Source organism: Sturnus vulgaris, chromosome 11 (assembly GCF_052056855.1).
Source record: "Sturnus vulgaris isolate bStuVul1 chromosome 11, bStuVul1.hap1, whole genome shotgun sequence".
NCBI classification, from domain to species: domain Eukaryota; kingdom Metazoa; phylum Chordata; class Aves; order Passeriformes; family Sturnidae; genus Sturnus; species Sturnus vulgaris.
In genome coordinates, this window is record NC_142253.1 from 13,270,744 (window position 1) to 13,294,704 (window position 23,961).

Below are 23,961 nucleotides of genomic sequence, written 5' to 3' on the forward strand. Positions count from 1 at the left end.
TTGGCAGTTGGAATTAAGCACAATTCATACCAGACAGTTTTACCTCGTGGATCTTGCATTTAACAAAGAAGACTCTTTTGCTGACATTTACATGCAAATAGCATCATTTCAATTTCCTAAAATTTTGGACTATGATCACAAAACGTGCCATGAAGAAACAGTTACTTATGTGTGTTGGTTTAGGGTAAAATTTGGGAGGAAATTTCTGAATGGGTTTTTTTTAGAAAATACATTTAAGTGGCTTTTTCTCTAATTGGTTCGAGAAAATATTTTTTTGCAGAAAAGTGGAAAAAATTGTTTATTTAATAGGCAAAGCACTTATAAGCACAAAAAAAAAGAATAATATTAAACAATAAAACTGTTGTTCTGAAGAGATGGCAAATTTATAAAGTTTTTGTTGTGGGGTGTAAGTCAGTTTTTTATTAGTCCTTCTTGTGCTGGAAATTGCTGCATTTTGGGCCTGGTGGGCTATGGGGTGAGCTTTTGGTGGTTTTGGGGGTTTTGGGAGGTTTTTTGGGGTTTTTAGTCTAGAATAGGTTTGAACAATTTAAGAAAAAACACAGTCTAGAGAATTTTGCTGCCCCAGCTAGCTAAAAAAACTAACTAGAAGTAAAGGAGAGCTCCCTTGCTGTTCGTTTGTGCTGCAGACAACACAGTCTAGGAGCAGGAATGTGGAGGAGTGAGTGAAGGTTTTGAAAATAAATTGCCCTCTTCTCTTCCTTCCCCTTTGCTTTTGGAATTAGTCTTAAAGGTGTATAACTTAATATTTAGCATACACAGAATAGAAGATTGGGGGTATAAGTATCATAAATGAAGAAACAGACAAGAAGTTACTTATGTCAAGCAGTTTCCTGTAGAAACAGAAACATTTTCTTAATTGCAGGGGACACTATTTACAGGTATGAGGACAAAACTGACCCGTTATTAAGTTCTTACATAATTTTGTGTCAAGGATTTGGGGTTAAGAATAAAAATATTTGTATTCTCTAAAAAAACTACCCTGACATCAGAGGGCTGACAGGACTTATTTACAATATTTAATTCAAGATGATTTTGCTTTCCATTATCTTCATTTAAGTTTCTTATTGTGGCAGTTGTTGATTTTCTTTTTAACTTTATGATGAAATCAATAAATTTGTAATTGATAAAACAAGCTTTAGCTAATATCAGGGCAAAACAAGGCACCTGCAAAACTACTGTGAAATGTTTAGCACGTAACACATGGGGGAAAATAGAAAAATAGCTGATTGATTTCAAATGTCTGAAATTCAGCATACAAGAACATGACCAGACAAATCAGGAAAAGAAATCATCACTGAGAATCTTATCAATAAGACTGTGTATACATTTAAAGAAATCTATCTGCTTTCCCTAACTAGAGGACTAAACTGATCTTTTAAGAAATCAATCTGTGCTGCAAGAGACTCTAGGAATATCAAAGCAAAGGGAAATGGAGTTGGGTTTGGAGGGGGGAGGTTGTAATTAATGGAACTTTTTCTCTTATTTGACTCAAGACAAGTCCTTCCAGAAATATTTTGAAATTAACTTCTTGATTCTAGAAGTTTGATGCAAAGACTGGAACCAGTACAAGTCTCTAAGTGCTGGAACCAATTATCTTTTAGAATTAAAATATTGGACATTTTTAGAGGAAACAATCTGCTTAGCTGCCTAACAAATACATTCAGAATAATTATCGTGTTTTACTGGTTATTTTTTCTCCCCCATTAATTGCTTCTGAACGAGCAGAAATCATGTACAGATTTTGTATTTAGCTGGCACAAAACACCTTGAAGGCAGTGTCAGTGAGCAATGGCCCAGAACTGCTCTGTGTGGAGCAGGAGCTGGAGGGCAGAGCAGGAGAGACACCATACGCTCCTAAGATCATTCGAGCTGATGAACAACAGGAGATGATTTCAAAGGAAGAAAAGCTGCACGAAAATATTAGGATCATTTCATTTGCTGGGAAGAAGAAATCCACAGATATGATAATAGATCAAGGGCACCAGAAACCAGCAGGAAAGGCAGCTTATGCACAACAATTAAATGAGAAGCTTCAAACCTTTCAAAAAGCTTAATTCCCTTTCAAAGACAATAATCTTTCCTCTCGTTTATCAATTTGCCTCTGAAAGGGCAAAACACTGATGAGTCCATCTCAAGATGTATCTGAAAAAGTTCAGATGAACATAAAGATAAATGAGGAACAAATAAGGTGAAAAACCAGTGCATAAAAATAGTACATGAAGCCCAGGCACTGAGCTCTGGTGGATGTTGAAAAGTGCTGCTCTACTTTGTCAGGGAAAAGGGATACTCCCTGAAACCAGGAACAAATATCCATAAAAATTTTGTCTAGGTTTTGTATAAAAATTTGTGAATCAAATGCCCAGTGTGTGTTTTGGAAATAAATTAACATTATGCTAAAATATTATGCTCTAATAGCAAGGTGACCAGCATGTGGCTCCCAAATTAGGAACACGTGGTTTCAGGTTCACATGCCTAAGCAAAGCAACTGCTTTTATTAGCTAACAGAGATGTACAAAATCAGAAGGCAGGTTTAAGTCTCTAACTGTTGAAAGCATTATTTTTAAACTATACGATAAAAAAAAAGAATTAAAAAAATAATCTTAGAAAACACTCTATTGTTTAATGTTGTGAAATCTCTTGCTTGGATAAGCTCCTAATCTAAAAATAGATTATTTTTTCTATGAAATTTTTCTATCATCTTGTGGGGAGGTTGGGATTACAGACATGGTTAGTGCTCCATCATAAATGCCAAAATGGCATCATCAGTGTTGCATCCTGTTCAGCAGCTCTGCTTTGAGGACCAGATTCTGCCTTCATACCTTTCTATATATGTGCTAATACACAGCTGATGCAGCTCACTACTCTAGCTTCACATTGAGATTTTATAGCTACACTTTATTGAAACAGCCATGGAACATTTTATGGACTCTTCATACTGCAGGATTAATTCATCATGTTCTATAAAGATTCACTCACTCTTTAGAAAGAGCTACAATTCTCTTGCTGTTTTATTTTGCAAGAAGCTTTTTGTTGTTACTCTGCACATCTTGAAAGTTCGAAGCTTCCCCAAGGCCAATAATTAAGGGTGTGATTTGTTGGAAGATCACAAATCTGAGAGCATTTCTAGATGATCTAAGTTACACTCAAATATGCAGTTTTTCATTTTTTAATGCACTGCATGTGAAATTTAGACCAAGGAAACCTTTTAGCCTAAGGCAAAATTATACCTCACCTCCTCCTCTCTTTCCCCTTAATGCATTAGCCAGCAGGTCAAGAAAACCTTATCCCTCCTTCACTGCAAGAACTCACAAGAAAAGATTTCAAACTTCTTTCACTGTCTCAGAGCTGGAGCTGTTTGCAGACACTAAGGTAGGTTTTAGACGTACCAGAACCTAAAATGGGATAAATACCATCATCTTGTAGTACATGGCAAAAATTTCTTTAACGTTAACCCCGTGATTATTGCAAAATCAGATTTCACTATCTCCATTTTCTTAAACTAAATTATAACATGAAAAGTACAATGTGAAAGAGTCAAGGAAGGTTAAACTTATTTTTCCCACAAAGACAATTTGTTGTTCACTGTAACTCAATTTTCTGAGGGTTTTAAGGCTTTAATACAAAATGTTAGAATGTTCCCTCAGTCAACAGAAGCATAACCCAAGCATCTTAAACTAAGATTTTCTTTTTCTTTTTTTAAACTGACACAATGAATATGTGTTCTGGTTTATATCAGTGTAACTCCAGGTACATAGAGAGTAAAAGAAGGAAAAATAATAATCAGTAAACGTAACCCATATGGAATAGAAGCATATAGCTGACTTAGATAGTTTTACTTTTACTTTTTTGGACAGTTTTATGGAATAAACCTGTCAACATAGAAATTTGAGGCCTTTATCATTACTCAGAGTTCATTGGCTGCAACAGAACAAAAAGACATGAGAAAGCTCTGTAATTTGTGCTAGTTTTGTGCATTAGTATGCTAATGTGTATGCTGTTGTAGTATTTAGGCTCCACTAAATAAAAAGTAATGTAAAAAAAAAAAGAAAAATCCTATTCTGTAAAAGAAGTGCTTAAATGCCATGGCCCTGTAGAGTCCCCATGGCAACTCTTACTAGAGAGCCCTTGCACATTTTAATGATTTTCATGGAAGTAGCAAATGTAAACTAATATTTAGGGGGAATACATTTTAGTACCCCCAAAACTGACATCAGGGCAGGTAAAAGGGCTATTAGGAATTCCAGAGAAAATACTTAGGAGTTCTAAACTTTCTCCTGATGGCACTGATGGTGCTGAAGATCATTTACCGACTGGATAGATCATCTTTAAACTAATCTTTCATGGAAATGCCTGCTTGGAAAGATCTGATCTGACAAAATACAAAATATCTGATAAATGTGCACCAAGACCAAACACCTTGGTGTCAAGCAACAAGAACATCAGTAAGAAACATCCTCTTATTCCTTGTAGAATAGGGTATATTTCTGAATAATTTCTCTGCAAATTACTAACTTCAAAGAAAATACTAGGCATAATGACTGTGATAAACATGAACTTCAACGTTTATGCTTATTGTGCATATGACTGAGCTGTAAGTTAAAACTCATGATTATACAAAGAGAAGAGCTATAAATAACGAAAGACTTCCATATCTGCAGAACAATAGACAAAAGAGAAGATTATTTCCCTTTATTCTCTGTTCTTCTTCTCCTTTTTTGCACTGAATTCTGCCACTGCAGCAAAGCACAAATAGTAGCAATAATTTAATAAGCCTTTGCTATTATTGCAGGTTTTTACTCCAGCAGTGCAGATAAATTACATTTCATCTTCACTGCCCTCTTCCTTCCAGAAAGTCAAGAAATAATAAATACAAGATCAAAGGATGGGATTAGTACATTATACTAAATTCATTGCTTTCCTACATTATCATTTACCCCAAAAAATCCGTTATGTGAAAACTAAAGACAAAAACATGCTGGAACAAGGTAATAAATCTGACAAAATACCTACAATTTCCTAATAATTAACTCAATTTCACTCACAGTAGAGGCAGTAAAATAAAAGATGGACAGTTATAAGTTGTTAAAGTCTTTAAGTAATTTCAGGACAGACCTGTCCTCCTAAATGATGGATTCACCATAGCACCTAGGGATGTAGAAACAAATTATTTCTCTAGTTAGTGACTTGTCACCTTTTGATCTTATTTCTGTCACAGCAAAACCAGAAAGTTCCCCGTGAAACAAGGTGGGAATGCAAAGCATTTTCTGTCCTCTTAGTCAAAGGCACTGTAAGTCACTGGCACATCCCAGCTGGAAATGTCCCAAGCTGCTCTATCTCTAGTGTGCAGGTGTCTGCAAATGGGACCAATACCCTTTTGGTATGAATATGCCTGTTAATCAAATTCAACAGCAGAGCAGTTCTTTGGAATTTGTACATAGTTAGTGGTGGGAGAACATCCAGCAGGTGAAACCTACTAACATTTGTTATTCTATGGATTCTTAGTCAAATACCTCTCATCAGGTTTCATCTCAGAAGGCAGTTTCAATTATTTATCAATTATTCAATTTCAATTATTTATTAGCAGTCCTGGCTAACCAGGGAGGACCCAGCTGACTGCAAGTTACAAAACATGACACCTCTCTAGAACAAGGGTCAAGGAGGGAAAGCCTTTGACACTGTTTCCTACAGCATTCTCCTGGAGAAGCAGGCTGCTCATGGCTTGGACAAGTGCACTGTTTGCTGGGTAAAAACTGGCTAGATGGCTGGGCCCAGAGAGTGGTGGGGAGTGGAGTTACACCCATCTGGCAGCTCTTCCCCTGGGATCAGTACTAGGGCCTGTCCTGTTTAATGTCTTTATCAATGCTCTGGGTGAGGGGATCGAGGGCACCCTCAGTAAATCTGCAGATGACTCCAAGTCAGGTGGGAGTGTTGATCTGCTGGAGGGCAGGAGGGCTCTGCAGAGGGATCTGGACAGGCTGGATCAGTGAGCCAAGCCCAGTGGTGTGAGGTTCCACAAGGTAAAGGTGGATCCTGCCTTTGGGTCACAACCCCCTGCATCTCCAGGCTGGGGACAGGCTGGAAAGCTGCTCAGTGGAAAAGGATCTGGGGGTGTTGGTTACAGCAGCTGAACACGAGCCAGCGTGTGCCCAGGTGGCCAAGAAGGCCAGTGGCATGCTGGCTGTATCAGCAATAGTGTGGCCAGCAGGACCAGGGCAGGGATTGTCCCCCTGTACTGGGCACTGTTGAGGCCACAGCTCCAATCCTGGGCTCAGTTTTGGGCCCCTCACTACACAAAAGACATTGAGGGGCTGCAGGGTGTCCAGAGAAGGGAAACAGAGCTGGGGAAGGGGCTGGAGCACAAGGCTCCTTGGGAGTGGCTGGGGGTGTTTAGGCTGGAGAAAAGGAGGCTCAGGGGGGACCTTATGGCTCTACAACACCTGAAAGGAGATTGTAGCCAGGTGAGGGTTGGGTTCTTCTCCCAGGTGTAACAAGTGACAGGACAAGAGGAAGCAGCCTCAAGTTGCACCAGGGGAGGTTTAGATTGGATATTAGGAAAAATTTCTTCCTAACAGAATTCCATGAAATCAAGTTTAACCAAACACAAACAAGACCTCCACGATTCTTGAGACCCAGACACTTGTGTGGGAAATCTGTACCTGTGGACACTACTGTTTGAAATTACTGCATTGACCTACCCTGCTGTACTATGTCCTTTCATTCCCTTTTTAAGCAACTGGTGATTCTTACCTATTACTTTAAATGTAAATTATACGAGGAAGGAATCATTAATTAATCCTGTAATCATCCCTCATTTACTGCAGTAGGACTCTGGTGATTTATTAAAATTGGCAGGTCATGATAATAATATCAGCAGCGGTCAGTGGCAAAATTGGAGTTGAGGTCAGTGATATGAAGAAGGAGAAAATGCCCATTAAAATGACCAGTACAACCCAAAACCAAGTGACCTTAGAGAAACAGTAAAAGACAGTGTGGATAGTCACAGCATTTTGCAGGAAAGAAAGTGGAAAGAGGAGATTGTACAAGAACACACTGATATGGTTATTGGGAAACAGTTATTTTTTGAAAAAAATTGTGATCAAGGATGACAATTTCTTCAACCATAATTTAGTTTAAAGATGAGAGCATGTAGTAAATGAAGACGTGGAGGAAGGTTAGACAGGGTCAAAGTACTTAAACATGGCAAAACTTACTTGTTCTCATTGGAAATATTATTTAAATAAAAAAGTAAATAATAAAATAATCCTTTATCTATCAAATAGTGAGAATATTTCAAAAAGAGATGAGACTTTACTTCATTTAAAGCAGTATTTCTGTAGGAACTAATCTGATTCAAAATGAGAAATTTAATCTCTCTTTCATCCAGTGATAAAAGATGAACAGAGACCAAGGTCAAACTGAAGTTGTCCCATCATATAAAATAATAAAATACTAGAAAAGAGAATCTTTTGGCAATATATAGCTAAAAGCCAAGATGTAACACTCCTGTGATTTCCCTTCAATGGTTTAACCTAATGCTTGTCTTATTTGCACCACACTGGGAGCAGAGCTGCTTAAGACCCAGCTTTGCTGTGGCATTACAGCTGCTTGCTGATGTCGCAGGAAGATAAAAATAAGTTCTGTAAAAAAGTCTCCAAGTACAAAGATCTGTAAAATGCATTTAAAGACATCAACTGCATATCTAAAAGTTTGAAGAAGAACAATTTGCATTCTGCATTTCTCATGTAAATGTACCCTATGAAAAAAATAATTATAATAGTAATCCAATTCAATGGAAATAAAGTAGTAATATTTATAGTCTGTGCCAGAGTTATAATGACTGTGGGGCGAGAAGTGAAGTGTCTCAGCATGTTCCACATGTTTTTAACACTGTTTCTAAAGGCTCTGGAGGCTATTAAATTTAATGAACCCATCTGCTATGAAATAGAGGTCCAAACATAATCAGTTTTCTCAGTGCCATGTAATACAGATGGCATTCCATGTTCCACATCCCCAGCAGGAAATTTTATGTTCCTCTTTAAGTGCAGGACTTTTGGTTTTGGTTTTGATGTTTTAAAACATCTTTTTGATATATCACTTATAGCATTTTACAGTGTAAATACCATGTAGAGCAATACACATGAAAAGTGTTAATTCATTAAACTAAGTATTGCTATTTCCTTACACCAGTTTTTCTGTGACTTTGACAACTAGCAATTAGCTCTCTGTAGTAATATTCTTTGCTTAATGCAATCATTGGAAATTGCCCTAATACTGTAAGTTCCAGCATTAGCAGTGGAGGAAAACAAACATGTAATTTATCAAAAGAAGAAGTTTCCTTCAAAAACATACATTCTTGTACACTATGTACACTCTTGTGTACATAATGTGTGCACAGGTGCTCCCTGTGATGAAGCCTTATTTGCATATACTCTGTTTCCATGGAATAATCATTCTTATTTTAAGTGTCCATACCCCCACTAGGTCATTATGGGCTTTATTTTCCTGTGCATGCCCCAGTTTTGATTTCAGGGGTCTCAATTTGTGTGTTTTGTTGGGACACACTACACCCAGACTCTTGTCTGGGTGTGTGAATGTGGGATCCAAGCACAAATATAAATGGCACAAATATAAATGGCACAAATATGAATGGCACAAATATAAATGGCACAAATATAAACGGCACAGCATTGCCTACACTGATGGGCACTCTGCTGCGGAGCAGGAGAAAATCAGATGTTCATTTTCTAACATAAAAGAACAACATCCATTGTTGTTTTGAGCTGCATCTGAAAGACAACTGGAGTGCATGAATTCTGTTCAGTTTAGAGGTTAATTCATTGACTATCTCCAGAACTCATTATGTTTTGACAGTTGACACAGATCATACTGAATTTGAAACAGTTCATGTGTTTCATGATAATTCATGCATTCTAGATTCAGCAGTAAAATAAACAGATTAGAACTGTTTCAGAGAAAATGAGAGTACTTAATTACAGCAACTGAAAATTTTGGGCCATGGAACTCATAAAAGCCTTGGCTCAAATGCTTTCTTTTTTATGAGACTGTCAATGAAGATTTCATAGACATTGCACTAATTATCAGCATAAAGGGATATAGCACCTCCCTATAAATGTGAGCATAAGCTGTTTTTACAGGTTTTTAAATGTGTGCACAAGTGGCTGCATTGATCAGCACTGCCCATGGCTCAAGCACTGCCCAGACCCACGAGGTCCCAGTGCAGACACATCTGACTGTCACTGCTGCAGCTCTGAACTGCTTCCCATGGAACCTTCAAGGTGAAATGGTCACAACTGCTGCACTTTTCCAGGAAGGTTAATCCAAACGGCAGTGCTGATACAAAGGCATTTCCTGTGCTGATTTCTACTTTTCTCCCATATCAGAACCTTCAAAAGGCCACTGAGATCTGCAGGAGACAAAGCAGAGCTTGAAGAACCTTATTTTATGAACAAGCCTACCTGATGGAAGGCCTGATATCCATGCATGGGATTTTTCTTCCCTAACCCAATTCACTCAAATGTCAAAGCAAGAAAAGGAAATCCCCATGGGAACCTCAGAAGCACTTGGAGGTGATGACAATCTCTGATAAATTCTTAAAAGATTAAGAGATGCTGGCCACAAAGGGAAGGTTAAAGCATGTAACCAAACCCAAAGTGGGATTGGAAAAAAGGCAACACAGATTTCAAGTTCTTAGTGCATCAAAAAAAAAAAATACTGTGTGTAAATTTTCTTATCTTGGCTGCTGATTAATGACACTCGCTGACATTCAGTTCTGCAGTGATTACCAATATTTACTTACCTTAGATGTATGTGAACATTCTGAACACACTGATGCATTTTAATATGTACCAGTACTGCAATCTAGAACTTACTTTTTTGAAATAGAGGCCCAGGGAACCCTTACTGTTATAGAAATGCTAAATATACCCACTTATTATAATAGCACAATTAACTTGTGCCACCAAAAGCATTTGAAGATGTCTGTGGGAATAGAAGCTAGTGGAAATGGTGAATTATTATATTTTTGTCACCTCATAAAAGCTCTTCTGTGCATTGAACACAAAGAAAACTGTGTGAATGGAAGAAGCACTAAACAGCATTTTAATACCTCATCAGAAAGTCCTGGATAGAAATATATGCCTAGGTAACAGCTTTCAGTCTGGAGAATCATCTCTTATAACTCTGTCCATATATATATATATATATATATATATATATATATATATATATATATACATATATGTATATATCTAGCCTCTCTGGAACTGGTTCGTAATTCTCCTGTCAGATGAACTGTATCCCAGAATTTAAATTTTCATACACAAAACATTTGGATTCTGATGTGACAGTTGAGAGGCATGAGCTTCCTACTTCGAAACTATCCTTACTTGGATCAGAGTAAAAAGTATGCCTACATAGTACTTGATTTTTTTAGGGATGAAGATAAATAAATTGATTTTTTTTTCACCACATACGTAACATATACAATGTAATTGTAACACCCATCACAAGCATTTTAGAAATAGTTATTAAAAGCTTTACTTCAGTGGAGCTATCTCAATTTACTGCCCATAAGGAGAAATAAGGTTCTTGGTTGCCTTCCTAGGATAGCATCAGCCTCTTGATGAGGAAATACTTTCAAATATTACCTCCTTCGAGAAAAAAAAAAAAAAGAAATGAGAAAAATATATTTATATTTAAAAATACACAGATATAGAACAGCAGCTGTAGAATTGAACTAGAATTGAACTAAAAGCCATAATGGAATGCATGTCTGTGATAATGTGGAGATAATGCAAATGAAGAATCAACACATATTCTAACACAGAAGGAAATTACCAAGAGCAAAAGCACTCACCATTCATATTATTACAAACCATGACCTGTAATGACTCAGAACACTGCTGTTTTAACTGAACTCTTAAATTCTGGAGCATCAGACAGTTGTGTCAAAATATTCAGTGAAACAATAATTTGCTCTTTTTAAGCAAAGAACTCCTCTGATTGGAAACTGAACAGAGACAAGGTGGTGATGTTTGACTGAATCTGCTCACAGCTGGAGACCAACAGCATGGAGATGAACTCAAGGGTACATTAGATCCAGAGAATATATTCAGGTACACTTATGAAGAACAAATTCCACCAGGAATAGTTAACAAAGGTCCAAGCAGGTCAAATTGGACACCCCAGTAAATAAATTCTCAATCACAAGCTTTTAAACAATGGGTTCTCAGGGGCCAGACCCTTTTTTTATTTCCTGCAGGAAAAAAAGAGAGTATTGTTTCATCACATTCCAAATGTGACCATAAGAATGAGTTAGAGGCTTCTGTGGTCTACAGATGATTATCCACAATACCAAGAGATGACCTCCATGTATTGCTGCACTTGAATATTCTGATGCCCAGCACATATTCCTTTTCCTTCCAAAATACTCACTTGTATTGATCGGCTATAGATGCATGCTTCAAAGTCGTTGACTACTTTAAAGCTGCTGCCTCCCTGAAATACCATGGTAGTTTTAGAATTCTTTTCTGCTTACATTTGAAAGCTATCACTTAGAAATCCTTTTTTTTTTAAGCATTCATTAGGTTATACTGTTCTGTAGGAGTGATGTCCACACCTCCATGTCTACATGGGGCCAATGTACCCCATCTGCAACCTTTGGAGCTATTTCCTACAGCATCTCTGGGCTGTACAGCTGAACAGGAACAGGCAGCAAGACAATTTCTTCTCCTCTTAAACTCCACAATTAAGAATCTTCCACCTGACCCCCCACTTTTGACAGCCCAAACACCCTTTCTCACAGAATTCCATAGGTCCAACAAAGCTCACCCACTTGTGCTGTGTATCAAACTGCTGAGGAGTAAAAATGGAAAAGAGAACAAGTCTAAGGAAAGGTTTGGAATTCAGAATCAGAGGACTCTGACTCAGAAGACAGGAGGCTGGTTGGGACATATCACACGTTTCAATTCCAACATTTTAGCCTGAAGGTATTGGCAGCACTTAAGCTACTGGCCCTTAGTGGACCAAGCATTCCCAATTATGCTGCAGCTGCCTTTAGAATTAGCCCAAGTTAATCCTCTAAAGACTGTTTCCCAAGTGAGTACCAAAACCAAGTACAATCAGTTCAGTTCCTCACAGACCTAAATTCAATTTTTTTCAGAAATCTGTTGTTTCTCCAAGAGGCAGTAACACTTCTTAAAACTGTACCACTCCTATGTCAAAAGTCCTGGTTTTGAAAGAAATGAGGCTTTACACCGTGATAATCAACTTTCCAACATGAAATCTTGAGTTTAAAGGAAATAAGCACAAATAATTTTCTGATGAAGAGTAACTAAAAATGACTGTAGAAGCTGAGTGGTTACCTCTTCAGAAAGACAGGAAACACTGGGGAGAGAAAAAAGTCTGGGGACAGGACAAAGGGAAGCAAGGGGTCAGCAGAGAGGCCTTGTCTCAGTTGCTTCACATCAATTATCAATCCTGACAGTGCCAAAGGACACAGCCCTGACACACATAAAGGTTGTTCCATGTCATGTTTTCTACATATGACATCTTGCCAGAGATTTCCACCTCTATAAAAGTCATATTTTTGTCTAATAGTATGCGAAGCTCCTCAAGAGTGCCAAAGTCATGTTGAAGAGGCAGCTGGATGAACATTTTGCAGACATCCTCTTACAGGAAAGGTGAACAGACACAGGAATTAGCTGCTTTGCTTTAGTAGCAAAATTCCTCTGGGAATATTCCTAAATGGTATTAAACATTTAAATGAACTAACTTCTGGCTTTCACAGATGACTTTGTCCTGCACAAATACTGGATGAGAACACTCAGGGGTGACAGGGGAAGTATTTTGTATCCTAAGAGTATTACTGTCCAGCTTCTTTCTGTCTGGATCCTAGAATGTTCCAGCCTAATGTTGCTTGCTCAGAAGCAGCACAGCTGGCCAATTATCTCTGCAGTTTGCTGAGAAGGGAACAGGGAAGTATATTCCATGCTGTTAGGGCACAGAGACACCGAGTGCAACCATGTAAATGCAGCCCTGGGAATCTAAGCCTGGCTGTTCAGACACTGCTGGGTGATAAGAACATTTAAGCTCTCTGGAAATGCGCTAATATTTTTAACTGGGAAAGGTCCAAGCAGCAGCCACACAAAATCAACAAGTTATGGGATGGAGAGATTATTTTAACAGCACTTCCAGTGCTGAAGGACTAGAGATGGCCATGGAATCTGTCTCTGAAAATAGCATTCAGGCAGCTTTAGCTGAGGCACAAGCAAACCAAGTTTGGTAAAAGGTTCCTTTCATTCCTATTTTCAGGTTTTGTATATTACTCCCCTAATTTATCCTATTCCTTTGCCTGTTTTTTGTTGGTTTTTTGCTGGTTTTTTTTCCTGATGGAATGATGGAGGAGGGAGGGAAAAGGTAGGTTGCAAGTAAGCAGATCATGGTATTTTATTTTTCTATATTTTCTTATAGAATCCAACCCATTATGGTCCTGAATGGAGCTTTCATACAATTAAAATGTGTGCATGTATGTACATGAGTGCATGTGTATATGTGTGTGTGTGTGTCTGTGTTCACAGTGACATTGATGCCTTTAGTGAAGAGAGTAGGAAAACAAGAGAAGATAAAGAGAAGAACCTGGAAGTGTTTTGACTGCATCAAAAGATCTTTTCTTTGGATTTAAGCAGTTCTATTTTTCAAGAATGTAACAGCTCCATTGTCTTTGATTTTCTGGTTTTCTCAAGATTCTCTCTCTACACTCCCTCTAGTGTTCCTTAAATTCACTTGCATTTACTCATCCCTGCTGTATTCACTTAGTATTTCACACAACATTTAGTTGTTCATTTCCCTTAGCTTTTCCATAACCTACAGGAGAATCACTGGAAGTTAGACTAATTTTTATGAGTACTTTTCTCCCTGCAAAGATTGAGGAAATAGAGATTAACAGGCAAAAGCAAGAGTAAAGTGTCAGATTAATTCTGAGACAATTTGTACTGTGTTTGTAGGTAGAGGGGATGACTTGGTATTGAGAAAGGAGGAAGATTTTGTTTGCAATACTTTTAATGAATGATTCGTAGGCAAAGGAAGAGAGTTGAAGCAGGGCACCACTTACCTGAGTGTCTTCCTGCTACTCTAGCAAATACAAAAAACTCCCTTCAACATTCACACACTGGTTACTTCAAGAGTTTAAAAAAAAGGGAACGAGAACAAGATTCTCCTGGTCATCTCCCCATTTCGTGGGATGCCCTGAAGGCACACTAATTGCATATTTTCTGTTACTCTCATCTTATGGTTCAATAAAAGAAAGAGAACAAAGGGGAGACTGGATTAATACATTATTTTTAAAAAAGGAACAGAGGTAAATTAACTCCCTCTAAAGCAATTAACTTTTTTGTTTCTCCTTTATAACACAGTTTTAGTATTTATTTTACATTACCCATGGCCACAAATGAAAACTAGAAAAGGGCTAAACAATTGTGAAAATGAAATAAAAGCTCTATTCCTAGGGTGGTTTTGTAGAGATTTAAGACTGAATCATCTAGAAGCAACACAGACTCAAAACAAACAAATCCCACCAAATATCAGAGTGAAGCTGCTGAGATTCTCCCACCTTATCCACCAAGTAAAAATTTAAAACAGAAAGAGAAAAAAACATCTGTGTCATGAGTAATTTGTGATCTTCTACCCATTATACTGAATACTTGGCATCTCCTGTACTAAATGGCAGACATTCGTACAAACTATTGTTCTGTGGATAATATACTAACCAAAATATTTTAATTGGAACAAGGGAAATATAATAAAAGAAAATAGATAAAACTCTGTTTCAGACTAATCCATGAAAATTAACAACCTTTACCTGCAAATCTGATTATTTACCACACATCCTACAGAAGTACCACAAGAGCTTAGTCACTACATAATAGAAAGTTGTGCTTTAACTCTAATATTTCATAGGGATGTCAAGTTAAAATTGGATATTTATGACAATTATTTTAACATATCACCCACTCAATACACTTTAAAAGGCAAAATCTTCTCAATATTTTTCCCCAAGATATCACAGCTGACCCCTGGATGCTGACTAGCATTTCTACATTAGAAATACTGATTCCTGTCAGTCTGTTTATATCCACATATTCATTGGCATGTTTTAAAACATACAGAAAAAATGTTTACTGAATATAATCAATATCTGTTCCATTCCCATTTTTGATTAATAAAAGAAATGTAGGCTTGAATGTCATAAACTTCAAAATTATTCTGTAACCTAATCTCAAACTTCTGCTTAGTTTCACTCTTTTCTATGTAATTACAATATATAAATCTCTGCTAGAGTTCAGTAATATTGAATTATTTGCTTGCAGCACATAGATATCAAGTCCCAATTCTTGCACTGAGTTAGCACACTCCAGCAACAGAAAGCAGATTCATAATGAGTATTTCTACCACAGTATTTTGCTTTATCATGCAGACTTACAGTGCTGTCAATATATGCTTCAGTCCACACCACATCATGCTCCTGGTCAATAACCTTTGGGCGGCTGAGGACATGGAGATATTCCATAACATTCTCTTGCACATCAGCCAAGGTAGAGATCTGAGTAAAAAACCCTGTGAAAACACAATTCCCTATAAACCAGAGAGAACAAAGAAAGGAAGTTTTCAAGAAGTATGACATGGTTTAAAAATGACTAACCTAAGTTTAATTAGGAAACCTGTACTTGAGAAGGCAGAATCCTTTGTTTATGGTTAAAAAAAATATCAAAATATAGTGTACTTTCTTAAATCAGTGGAAGAATCATGAGAAAAAGCAATGTATATGTTACGCTTTCTGAAATGTTGCCTGCTCCAATTTTAGGACCTCAAAGAATGGGTTTCTCTGTCACGTGAGTAATGTGCAACACTTTAGTATTTGGTCCTTTTAATTTGGTGAAAATGTCAATACATAGTCAAAATATGTTTATTGGCCAACTATTCACATAGAGAACCTCCTCATAAATTGTACATAAACACAGGTACGTGTACACTCTGTGGTTTATAAGTCTAATCAGGGATCCAAAATACTTCACAACTGTGTGGATCACTCATTTTACATTGGGACCTACATTTTCCCAAAGCAGTTCAGAGTGACTGAATTTTAATATGGCTTTTTTTCAGAATTACATTTGAAGCAGAGATCTGTTGGCACCGAGTAGTATCCACTAAACTATATGATCTCACCTGCACTCAGATATTTAATATACTTGAGCACATTGTGTGATATATATTTTATACATATATATAAAAAGTGGTATTATAATGTCTGAAAAGTCAGAGGAGATTAAGTACTTGAAAAAGTTTGTATTGTGTCTAAGTTGATAGAAAAGACGTTTTTAATCAAGTAGTAGTTTGCTACCCATACACTTTAGAATCACAATCAATTAACTCTTTTCATTATCATACTTCACTAAAATCAAAACCTTAAAGAGTCATTTAAGAAGCTCCTGGATGCTTATGCCTGGAAAATTCTTTAATTACAGCCTATAAATTACCTGTGAGATAAAGAATGCATTGCTGTAAAATTAGCATCCTTTTGGATTGTCTCCTGAAGTGTTTTTATGTCACAATTTCAAGCAAAAAAAATTAGCTAGATAACTCAAACAAAAAGAAAAAAAATAAACAGAAAACAGAACCCAATCTGAAGCACTTGAGCATTGTGCCATACAGGTTTATACATGTTACAAGACGCTGGTACTGCTGCATTTTCTTCTTTTAGAAGAGACCCCTGTGGACCAGGTGCAGCCAATGTGAGCAGAAACACCTACTCGAGCACTTGTTTGTGAGTATTCTTTGTAGGGATGTGCATTGCTTTTGGTATTTCTCTTTGCAGCATTTCTGAGAATGTTGCCATATCACAACTTAAAAAGAAATCTCCGGGCAGCATGTTACAGACAAAGGATTCATTCCTCGTTGTAGTATTGCAAATCATATGTCTAAAGCATACAATAAACAGGTTTTAGCCTAATTTCCTAAGACTAAAAGAGACAGTAAGTCTGAATTAATTTCGTATAAACTTAGTAAAGAAATAAAGGTTTCCAAGATAAGTGTCAATCTTCACCTAATGGAAAAACTCTACCAAAAGTTACTACATTACAGCTAGGAACAACATTAGGTAACATGCTTTCAGTTATTTTTTTAATTTAAATTCAGTTTTTTTGACAATTCACGTGTTTCTAGCTATATGTAACTCACAATTACCCTCCTACACTGCTAAGTTTCCATGTCTTATCTACAGATCAGAGCTCTCCCACGGAACGAAACCCCTGACTGTTCCTAGAGCCAGGTTTAATCAGCAGATAAAGATGCTCTGAGCTCCTTGGGCGCAGCTGCCGAGGCCATGTCAGCAATAGCAGCAAACCCAAGCTCCAGCTTTTGCATTCCAACACCTGCTGCTCAGCTCCCTGGTGTGTGAATTATGCCACCTCAGAGCCCTCTCACAGTCAGCACCAGCTCTTTTTTCCTCCCCAGCAGGAAAAAACTCGTGAAGGAAATGGGTAAGATTTGGTAATGACAAGCATGAGAGATGTATAATAATGTGGTAAAAGACAGACACTTATGCTCTCTCTGCATGTGGGCTGCTTTCCCCATTACACAGTCCCTGCATGTTTAGCTTGTTTTTCTCTAAAATGTCCACCATTAGACTGATAACTTTTCAAAATGCCTCCACCTGATTTTTACACGGAGTGCAGTACTTTTCGTTTCCTGGGCACCGTGCAGAAGAGATGCAATACTCTTGCAACTAATAAAAGAGCAGAATTAAAAAAAATCCTCTGGGCAAGGATGAAGCAGTGAATCCATTGTTTCAGCGCAGCTGTAAAAGCCCCGTGGAGGTTCCCCTTTCCCACAGCAGGCCCCTGGAGCAGGTGACCAGGCTCAGGAACTGGCTGGCTGCCACCCCAGAGCCCCCAGTGCAGGAGGGGCTGGGGTCATGCTCATAATGGCCATGGATGTGATGGGGCTCCCTGCACAGAGCTCTGCTCTGCTGATACAACACTCTATAAACTGCTCCAGCTGGGGCACAACCTGCCTCGGGGCTCATCTCTGCTCTGCTGGGCTGCAGCCACTATCAGCTCTCTGATTCTCAAAGCAGTTTTCTCTGCCTCGCTTTCTCAGCCTCTGCTCCTTTGCACTGATGAAACCAATCCTTTGTCCATTTTAAAACGTGCCAACAGCAGCGATGACCTGGGACAAAATGTTTAAAAAGCCAAATAAATAAAACAGAAGCTGTAAAATTGCTACTGCAATAGTGAATTTTACTTAAAAAAAAAAAAAAAAAGAGGAAAAGAAAAAGAAAAAACAAAGAGTTCCAGCTCTCTTATTAGCAAGTAATGCATCAAATCCCAGCTTTATCTCTACAGCTTTCTGCTGGAAGTGATGCTGAAGGAAAGGCAGTGCCTATCATTCCTGAATTCTAGATGTTACAGCTAACATCTGCACATGCACACTAAGCACTAGGAAATTTTCACCTTTGCTCACTTCAGAATCTTAGTAAATCTTGTTTTCCTTAATAAGCACTTGCTCATGATACAGAAGAGTAAATCACTGCAAATTTCACAAACAGCTCTAGAGGGGTTTTGGGGATCTTGAATGTTTTAATGTATTTAAAATGGTTTGGTGTTCTGCTTCATTAAGCGAGCTCCCTCTAGATATGCCCTACTTATACAGAAAAATGTAACAGAAAAACAGGCTTGGGGTTTTTCAAGGTTTCACAATCAGAACTTCGAAGCTAAAGAAGTTTTGCAAGGTGGTGTGAATTTCCCCTGTGACCCGTTCTGAAGGAAAGGGCTGCTGTCCACAGTCCAGTCAGCTGGAAACCCTGCAAACAGCCTTCATCTATGCTGTGCTTCCAAGGGGAAAATCACTGCAAGGAAAATTGATTTTAGGGTCATTCACCCTCAGTGACAACAACATATTTTGGCCCACCCACACAAGGAGTAAACTGCAGTCCTGCTATTGAGCCAGTTTCAGACCAGTTTTACCACACTCCTCATCTGTTGTGCTGTAATCCCTCATTTCACTGGAACAAAACGGACAAGGTGTAAGTGAAAACTGCAAGGAAAAGTCTAAATCTGAACTGTCTGATCATGACATGCTGTTTCCAATTGTGATTTTCAAAGCTGAAAAAAAAATTATTTAATTAATGATTAGAGGTAGAAGATTTTTACATTATAAGCTATCAGAGAGCAGGTATTGTAACTATTAAACTGAGAGGGAAATAAATTTCTAGAAGTAACAGTCATTAAGCTGTTTAGTTGATTCATATGAGTAAGATTCTGACTCAAAGCAACATGGCTCTGAAAAGAACAAAGTAGTCCTGAAGAATGACAAAGGTGACCACTTTTCCCCTCTGGGAATAAGGAGGACGTGGACCAGATGATCTGCTAAGGCAGCCTCCATTGCCTGGTCCTAATTTCTGAGTTGCTGTACTTAGATCTTTATGAATTTGTGGAGCTGGGCTAAAAAGTTAAAAGATTTTGTTGATTAAATTGTCTTCAAAAAAGATGCTTCAAAGGATTCTTATACTATTATTTAAACTAAATTATGGTGTAATATTAGCTGATTAAGACAAGACTTCAAACTGAGTAATTTCCATCAGCTGGACATAACAGTAGTTAAAGAAATAATGACTAAATGGATAGCACCTGATGCAATTCATCATAATGTAATGTGGCACAATGGAAAAAAAGAACTTTTTTTTCCAAGAGGAAAGAAAAAGGAAAACCTGAAGATTAATTGGAGTCTGGGGCTGGTTTTTTCCTGAATCATTCCTACTTATACTAGTCAATCCTTTTACTGCAGCATCTCAGCATCTTAAATGTTTTAATGCTCTTTTCCTTAAAGGATATAAACCAGTTTTTTTCAATTACACTGTCAGTTCCTCAAGGGACAGGATGTCTGGTGTTTTACATACCATGCCTAACTCAACAGGACTTGTACCTAATGTTCTTAGAAACCAAACTCTGAGTAACAACAGATAGAAGAGAACAAATGCTTTGAAATGAGTTTGTTCTCTGAACAAAAATTTAAGACCACATAGTTTAAAAGCTTCATACATATTTTAAGCAAGAAAATTTCAAATTGCAGTTTTTTCTCTTTAAATTGGATGTTAAAAGATAATTAAGTATTTTCATTTTCTGGGAAAAATAAAACAACCCATCCTCTGTGATTAGTTGCCAGTGGCACCATATCTGTAGAAGGGTCACTTGTGCAGGAAGGCTCAGCTCAGGGGTTTTGAAAATAGATTTCACAAAAGGAGCTTAATCAACCTTTGTTAGCACAGGCCATCCACTTCAGGTTATCAGCAAATGCAGCTTCTCTTCCAATCAGATAGGTAAAAATACGGACCTGAAAGTAAAATGAAAAGATAAATCAATTAATACTGCATTTAGAATATATCCAGTGGAACTTCAGATACAGATTTGTAATTCACAGGACAAACCTTTCCTAAGAATTTATTACTGGTTAAGCAGTACAGTAGGTTAAAAAAAATAAATTCTGCCACTAATGTCTTCCTGACAAAATGTGGGTTTAGCTCTGTGTAACAGAATGGCTGATCTTTTTCAATGTGTTTAATATCTGACCTTTAACTACAGTTATGCTTAATGTGCAATTAATAATAAACTAAAACCATTGGAGTACAAAATTACATGTTTCAGACAAATCTGTTCTGCACTTATGAATTCAGAAAATTGTTGTCATATAGGGGAAGAGGCACTTAACTAGCAAATACTTCTGTAGATAAAGAATCTGCAAGACCAGGCAAGCAAATTCCCCTCAGTTTTCAAGCTTCATATGACACAATATCATTGTCAACACAAAGACAGGTACTCAGAGGTAGCACTTTAATACAATTTAATTCATTTTCAAATTTAAAAACGCCACAAATTTATGTTTTTCCATTAGCATTTTTCGTCATTCATAACTGATATTTGTAAAATAAACCAACTTTATACTACGTTCCCTTAGGTTTTATTTTTTCCCACAGAAGTAGTTTTAAAATACTCTGAAAGTCTCCCTCTTTACTGTCAGTTGTAACACCCTATTATCTCACTGCCCTTTTATCCATTTTCTTAATGGCCACATCCTGTTTCCAGGCATACACAGTGCTCTGTGTTATCATCATGCCTAGAGACCAGATTCCAATCACAAAACTTTTCCCAGTCTCTCAAACATAAAATATGCACACAACTGAATTGTGATTTATATGGTATAAAAAGTCTACACACTGATGGTGTAGTGTTGCAAGTTTGAGTCCAACAGTCTGCATAATCTAATTCTAAGACTCTAAAGAACACAACATTAAACAAAAGAATGGTGCTTTTATACTTTGTTGATTACTATGAAAGCATTAATAAAGAAATTCTTTGTTCTGCAAAGACACATGAAAGTGCAGTGAGATTTATGCTCTCAAAATACAGCATAAATCACTGTCACGTTTTATCTTCCTGCAAATGATGCTTGAAAATAGCCTGTGATGAGACTGAATACTCTGAGAGATTTATATTTAATGATCTGCTTTAATCTATAAAGAATCAAACTAGACTGTGTTCCTAATAAAAGGAGACCAGCCTTATCTGAACAGATGAGCAGTAAGCATGATAACAGGCACAGGCAGCAAAATAACCTACAAAAAATAAAATTTCAACAAACTGGGAACATGGATCATCATGAGGAATGGGCTGTCTCTGGCATACTGTTGCAAGGATTTTTATGACTTTTAGATGAGTATATTTTCTATATCTAGTTTATTTACTATCTAGTACTTTTGCTAGAAAATATTTTAAGCATGATAAAAATACTGCTAATTGTAATTACTTGAAAATATAAAGGAATCTATAAAAGAGAGCTAGAAGGGAGTGATCCAAATTTATGAAGTGCTGTTTCCTTCCCTGTTTTAAGGTATTGTGACTTTTCTCTACACACTTACCATGGTACATGTTAAACAAGTGATGTTTACCATGGTCAGCATGAAGTAAAAAGTCTTTTATACAGTGAAATACAAGTTACACTATAATTTTAAAAAATCCTTTCTATATTGCTTGGGAATGAATAGAACTACTATTATTCATGGTAGTATTGTAAGAAAATAGCTATGGCAGGATCACAGGAAGGTATTTTAGTTAAAGCCACTGATAAATTTTTCCTTCTACATTGACCTTAAAGACACATTAATAAGTATTACAAATATTGTTTTCATTCAGAATAGTGAGAAAAATGCTCAAGATCAGTTCTGATGGAAAACAATTCTGATTATTTCTCTACTTCTAATAGTTTCATTTGATCAGGTCATTGAACCCATCAGCATAAACTTAATTACTGTGAGCTGGCAGTGAAAAAGGAGTAACCACACTCTGCAGAAGTATCACAGAATTAACTAAGTTGGAAAAGACCTTTGAGATCATTGAGTCCAGCCTATGGGCCAACACCACCTTGTGCATCAGACATTGCACTGAGTGCCACATCCAGGCTTTGCTCAAACACCTCCCAGGATGGAGACTCCACCACCTCCCTGGGCAGCCCATTACAAAAAAAAAAAAGATTTGGCATATTATTTTCTGCTTTCAGAGACCACAGCAGTGGCTTAGGTAATAAATTATTAGAACTGAAACTTGCATGTATAATTCTACATTGTAAACCCCATTTTTCAAAACAAGCTTGGTTCCACACACCTTTTACACTAGTTTTACTCTTCTAGATAGGTATTCTATGTGATACTTCTGGATGTATAATACCAATAAACAGGAAAAAAGTTACTGGGGCCACAGATTTGTTTACTACAGATGCATAAAAATATAACTCAGTACTACAGAAATACTACATGAATTTGGTAAGATAAGTTCAAATTACTTCAACTGCTCTCCATGGATGAAACCTGTGCAGTGATGGGCTATGTATGGTGCAAAACAGGACACACAGCATTGTAATAACCACTGAAATTGTCATTGTACATTGATTAGACACGAGGGACCAGATTTAATATCCATCCATATTCTCAGATCCCAGGCAAGATGCACTTTGGTAGGTAAAGCTGTTAACAGTGGCCACCAAATTTTCTTTTTGTATATTTGAGGTAACTGAATGCAAAGTGTGTCAAATCAGTCCTGCTCTGCAAAAAGATTACCTAAAATGTTTATTTTGTTCAAACAACCCACATATAGCATTAATATTGTGTAGTCTGCTGATAAGTATGCATAGTACTGAGGCATATGATTGAAATCTCTGTAATTAATAATACATGAGGAAGGCATGTCTGTTTCATTCTGTTGTTTGTATAGGACCTTGAAGAAAATAACAAAACAGAAACTATTAGCTTTAATAGGTATGTGCACTATGCAGACACACACTGATGCACCTGTGTTGGTATCTTATGGTACAGCATAATGCTAGGACACTAAAAATTCCTTTTAATCCACATGGAGAGAATGTTTCAGACAAAGGAGACTGAATAAATTCAAAGCTGTTATGGGCACATCCCAGAAGATCCAGTAACAACATTTACATAGTCTACATCTGCTCTGGCTAACTGAGTACAAGCCAAGTGAGTAAAACACCTCTGAATATCCAAGTGCTGTGTCTGAATCAAGAGACCACTTCCATCAGAGAAGGAATCAGCCTCAGAGGGTGTAAGTACCTTTCTGGCAAAAAAACGTCATAGAGAGCCCTTCAGTTCTGGATAATTTTGAAAGCATACAAGATACTTGAAAGAGACACCTGAATCAAAATATTTTCTGTGTCTGACCAGAAAATTATTGTATCAACTATATTAAGGCTTATCATGAACTATTATGTTTAGAGAAAGAACATATTCTCAGGCAAATGCAGCCTTGAATTTCTATATCCTACCTACAAAACTGAAAATTGTGGATGTCAGATTTACTG

The 23,961-nt window shown here is 37.2% G+C and overlaps 1 protein-coding gene across 4 annotated transcripts in view; it reads right to left on the reverse strand.

The window, feature by feature from the left end:
* Positions 1 to 23,961, reverse strand: part of CACNA2D3 (calcium voltage-gated channel auxiliary subunit alpha2delta 3) — a 386,281-nt gene that overhangs the window by 120,737 nt on the left and 241,583 nt on the right. For all 4 annotated transcript variants that reach the window (XR_015806076.1, XR_015806075.1, XM_088171533.1 and 1 more), the window contains exons 12-13: positions 20,349 to 20,427; positions 15,521 to 15,654 (exon numbers count right to left, since the gene is read on the reverse strand). Coding sequence is in view for 2 of the 4 variants with exons in the window: in XM_088171533.1 (XP_088027659.1) it covers positions 15,521 to 15,654; positions 20,349 to 20,427 (213 nt within the window). In the remaining 2 variants the exon portion in view is untranslated. The remainder of the gene's footprint in view (positions 1 to 15,520; positions 15,655 to 20,348; positions 20,428 to 23,961) is intronic.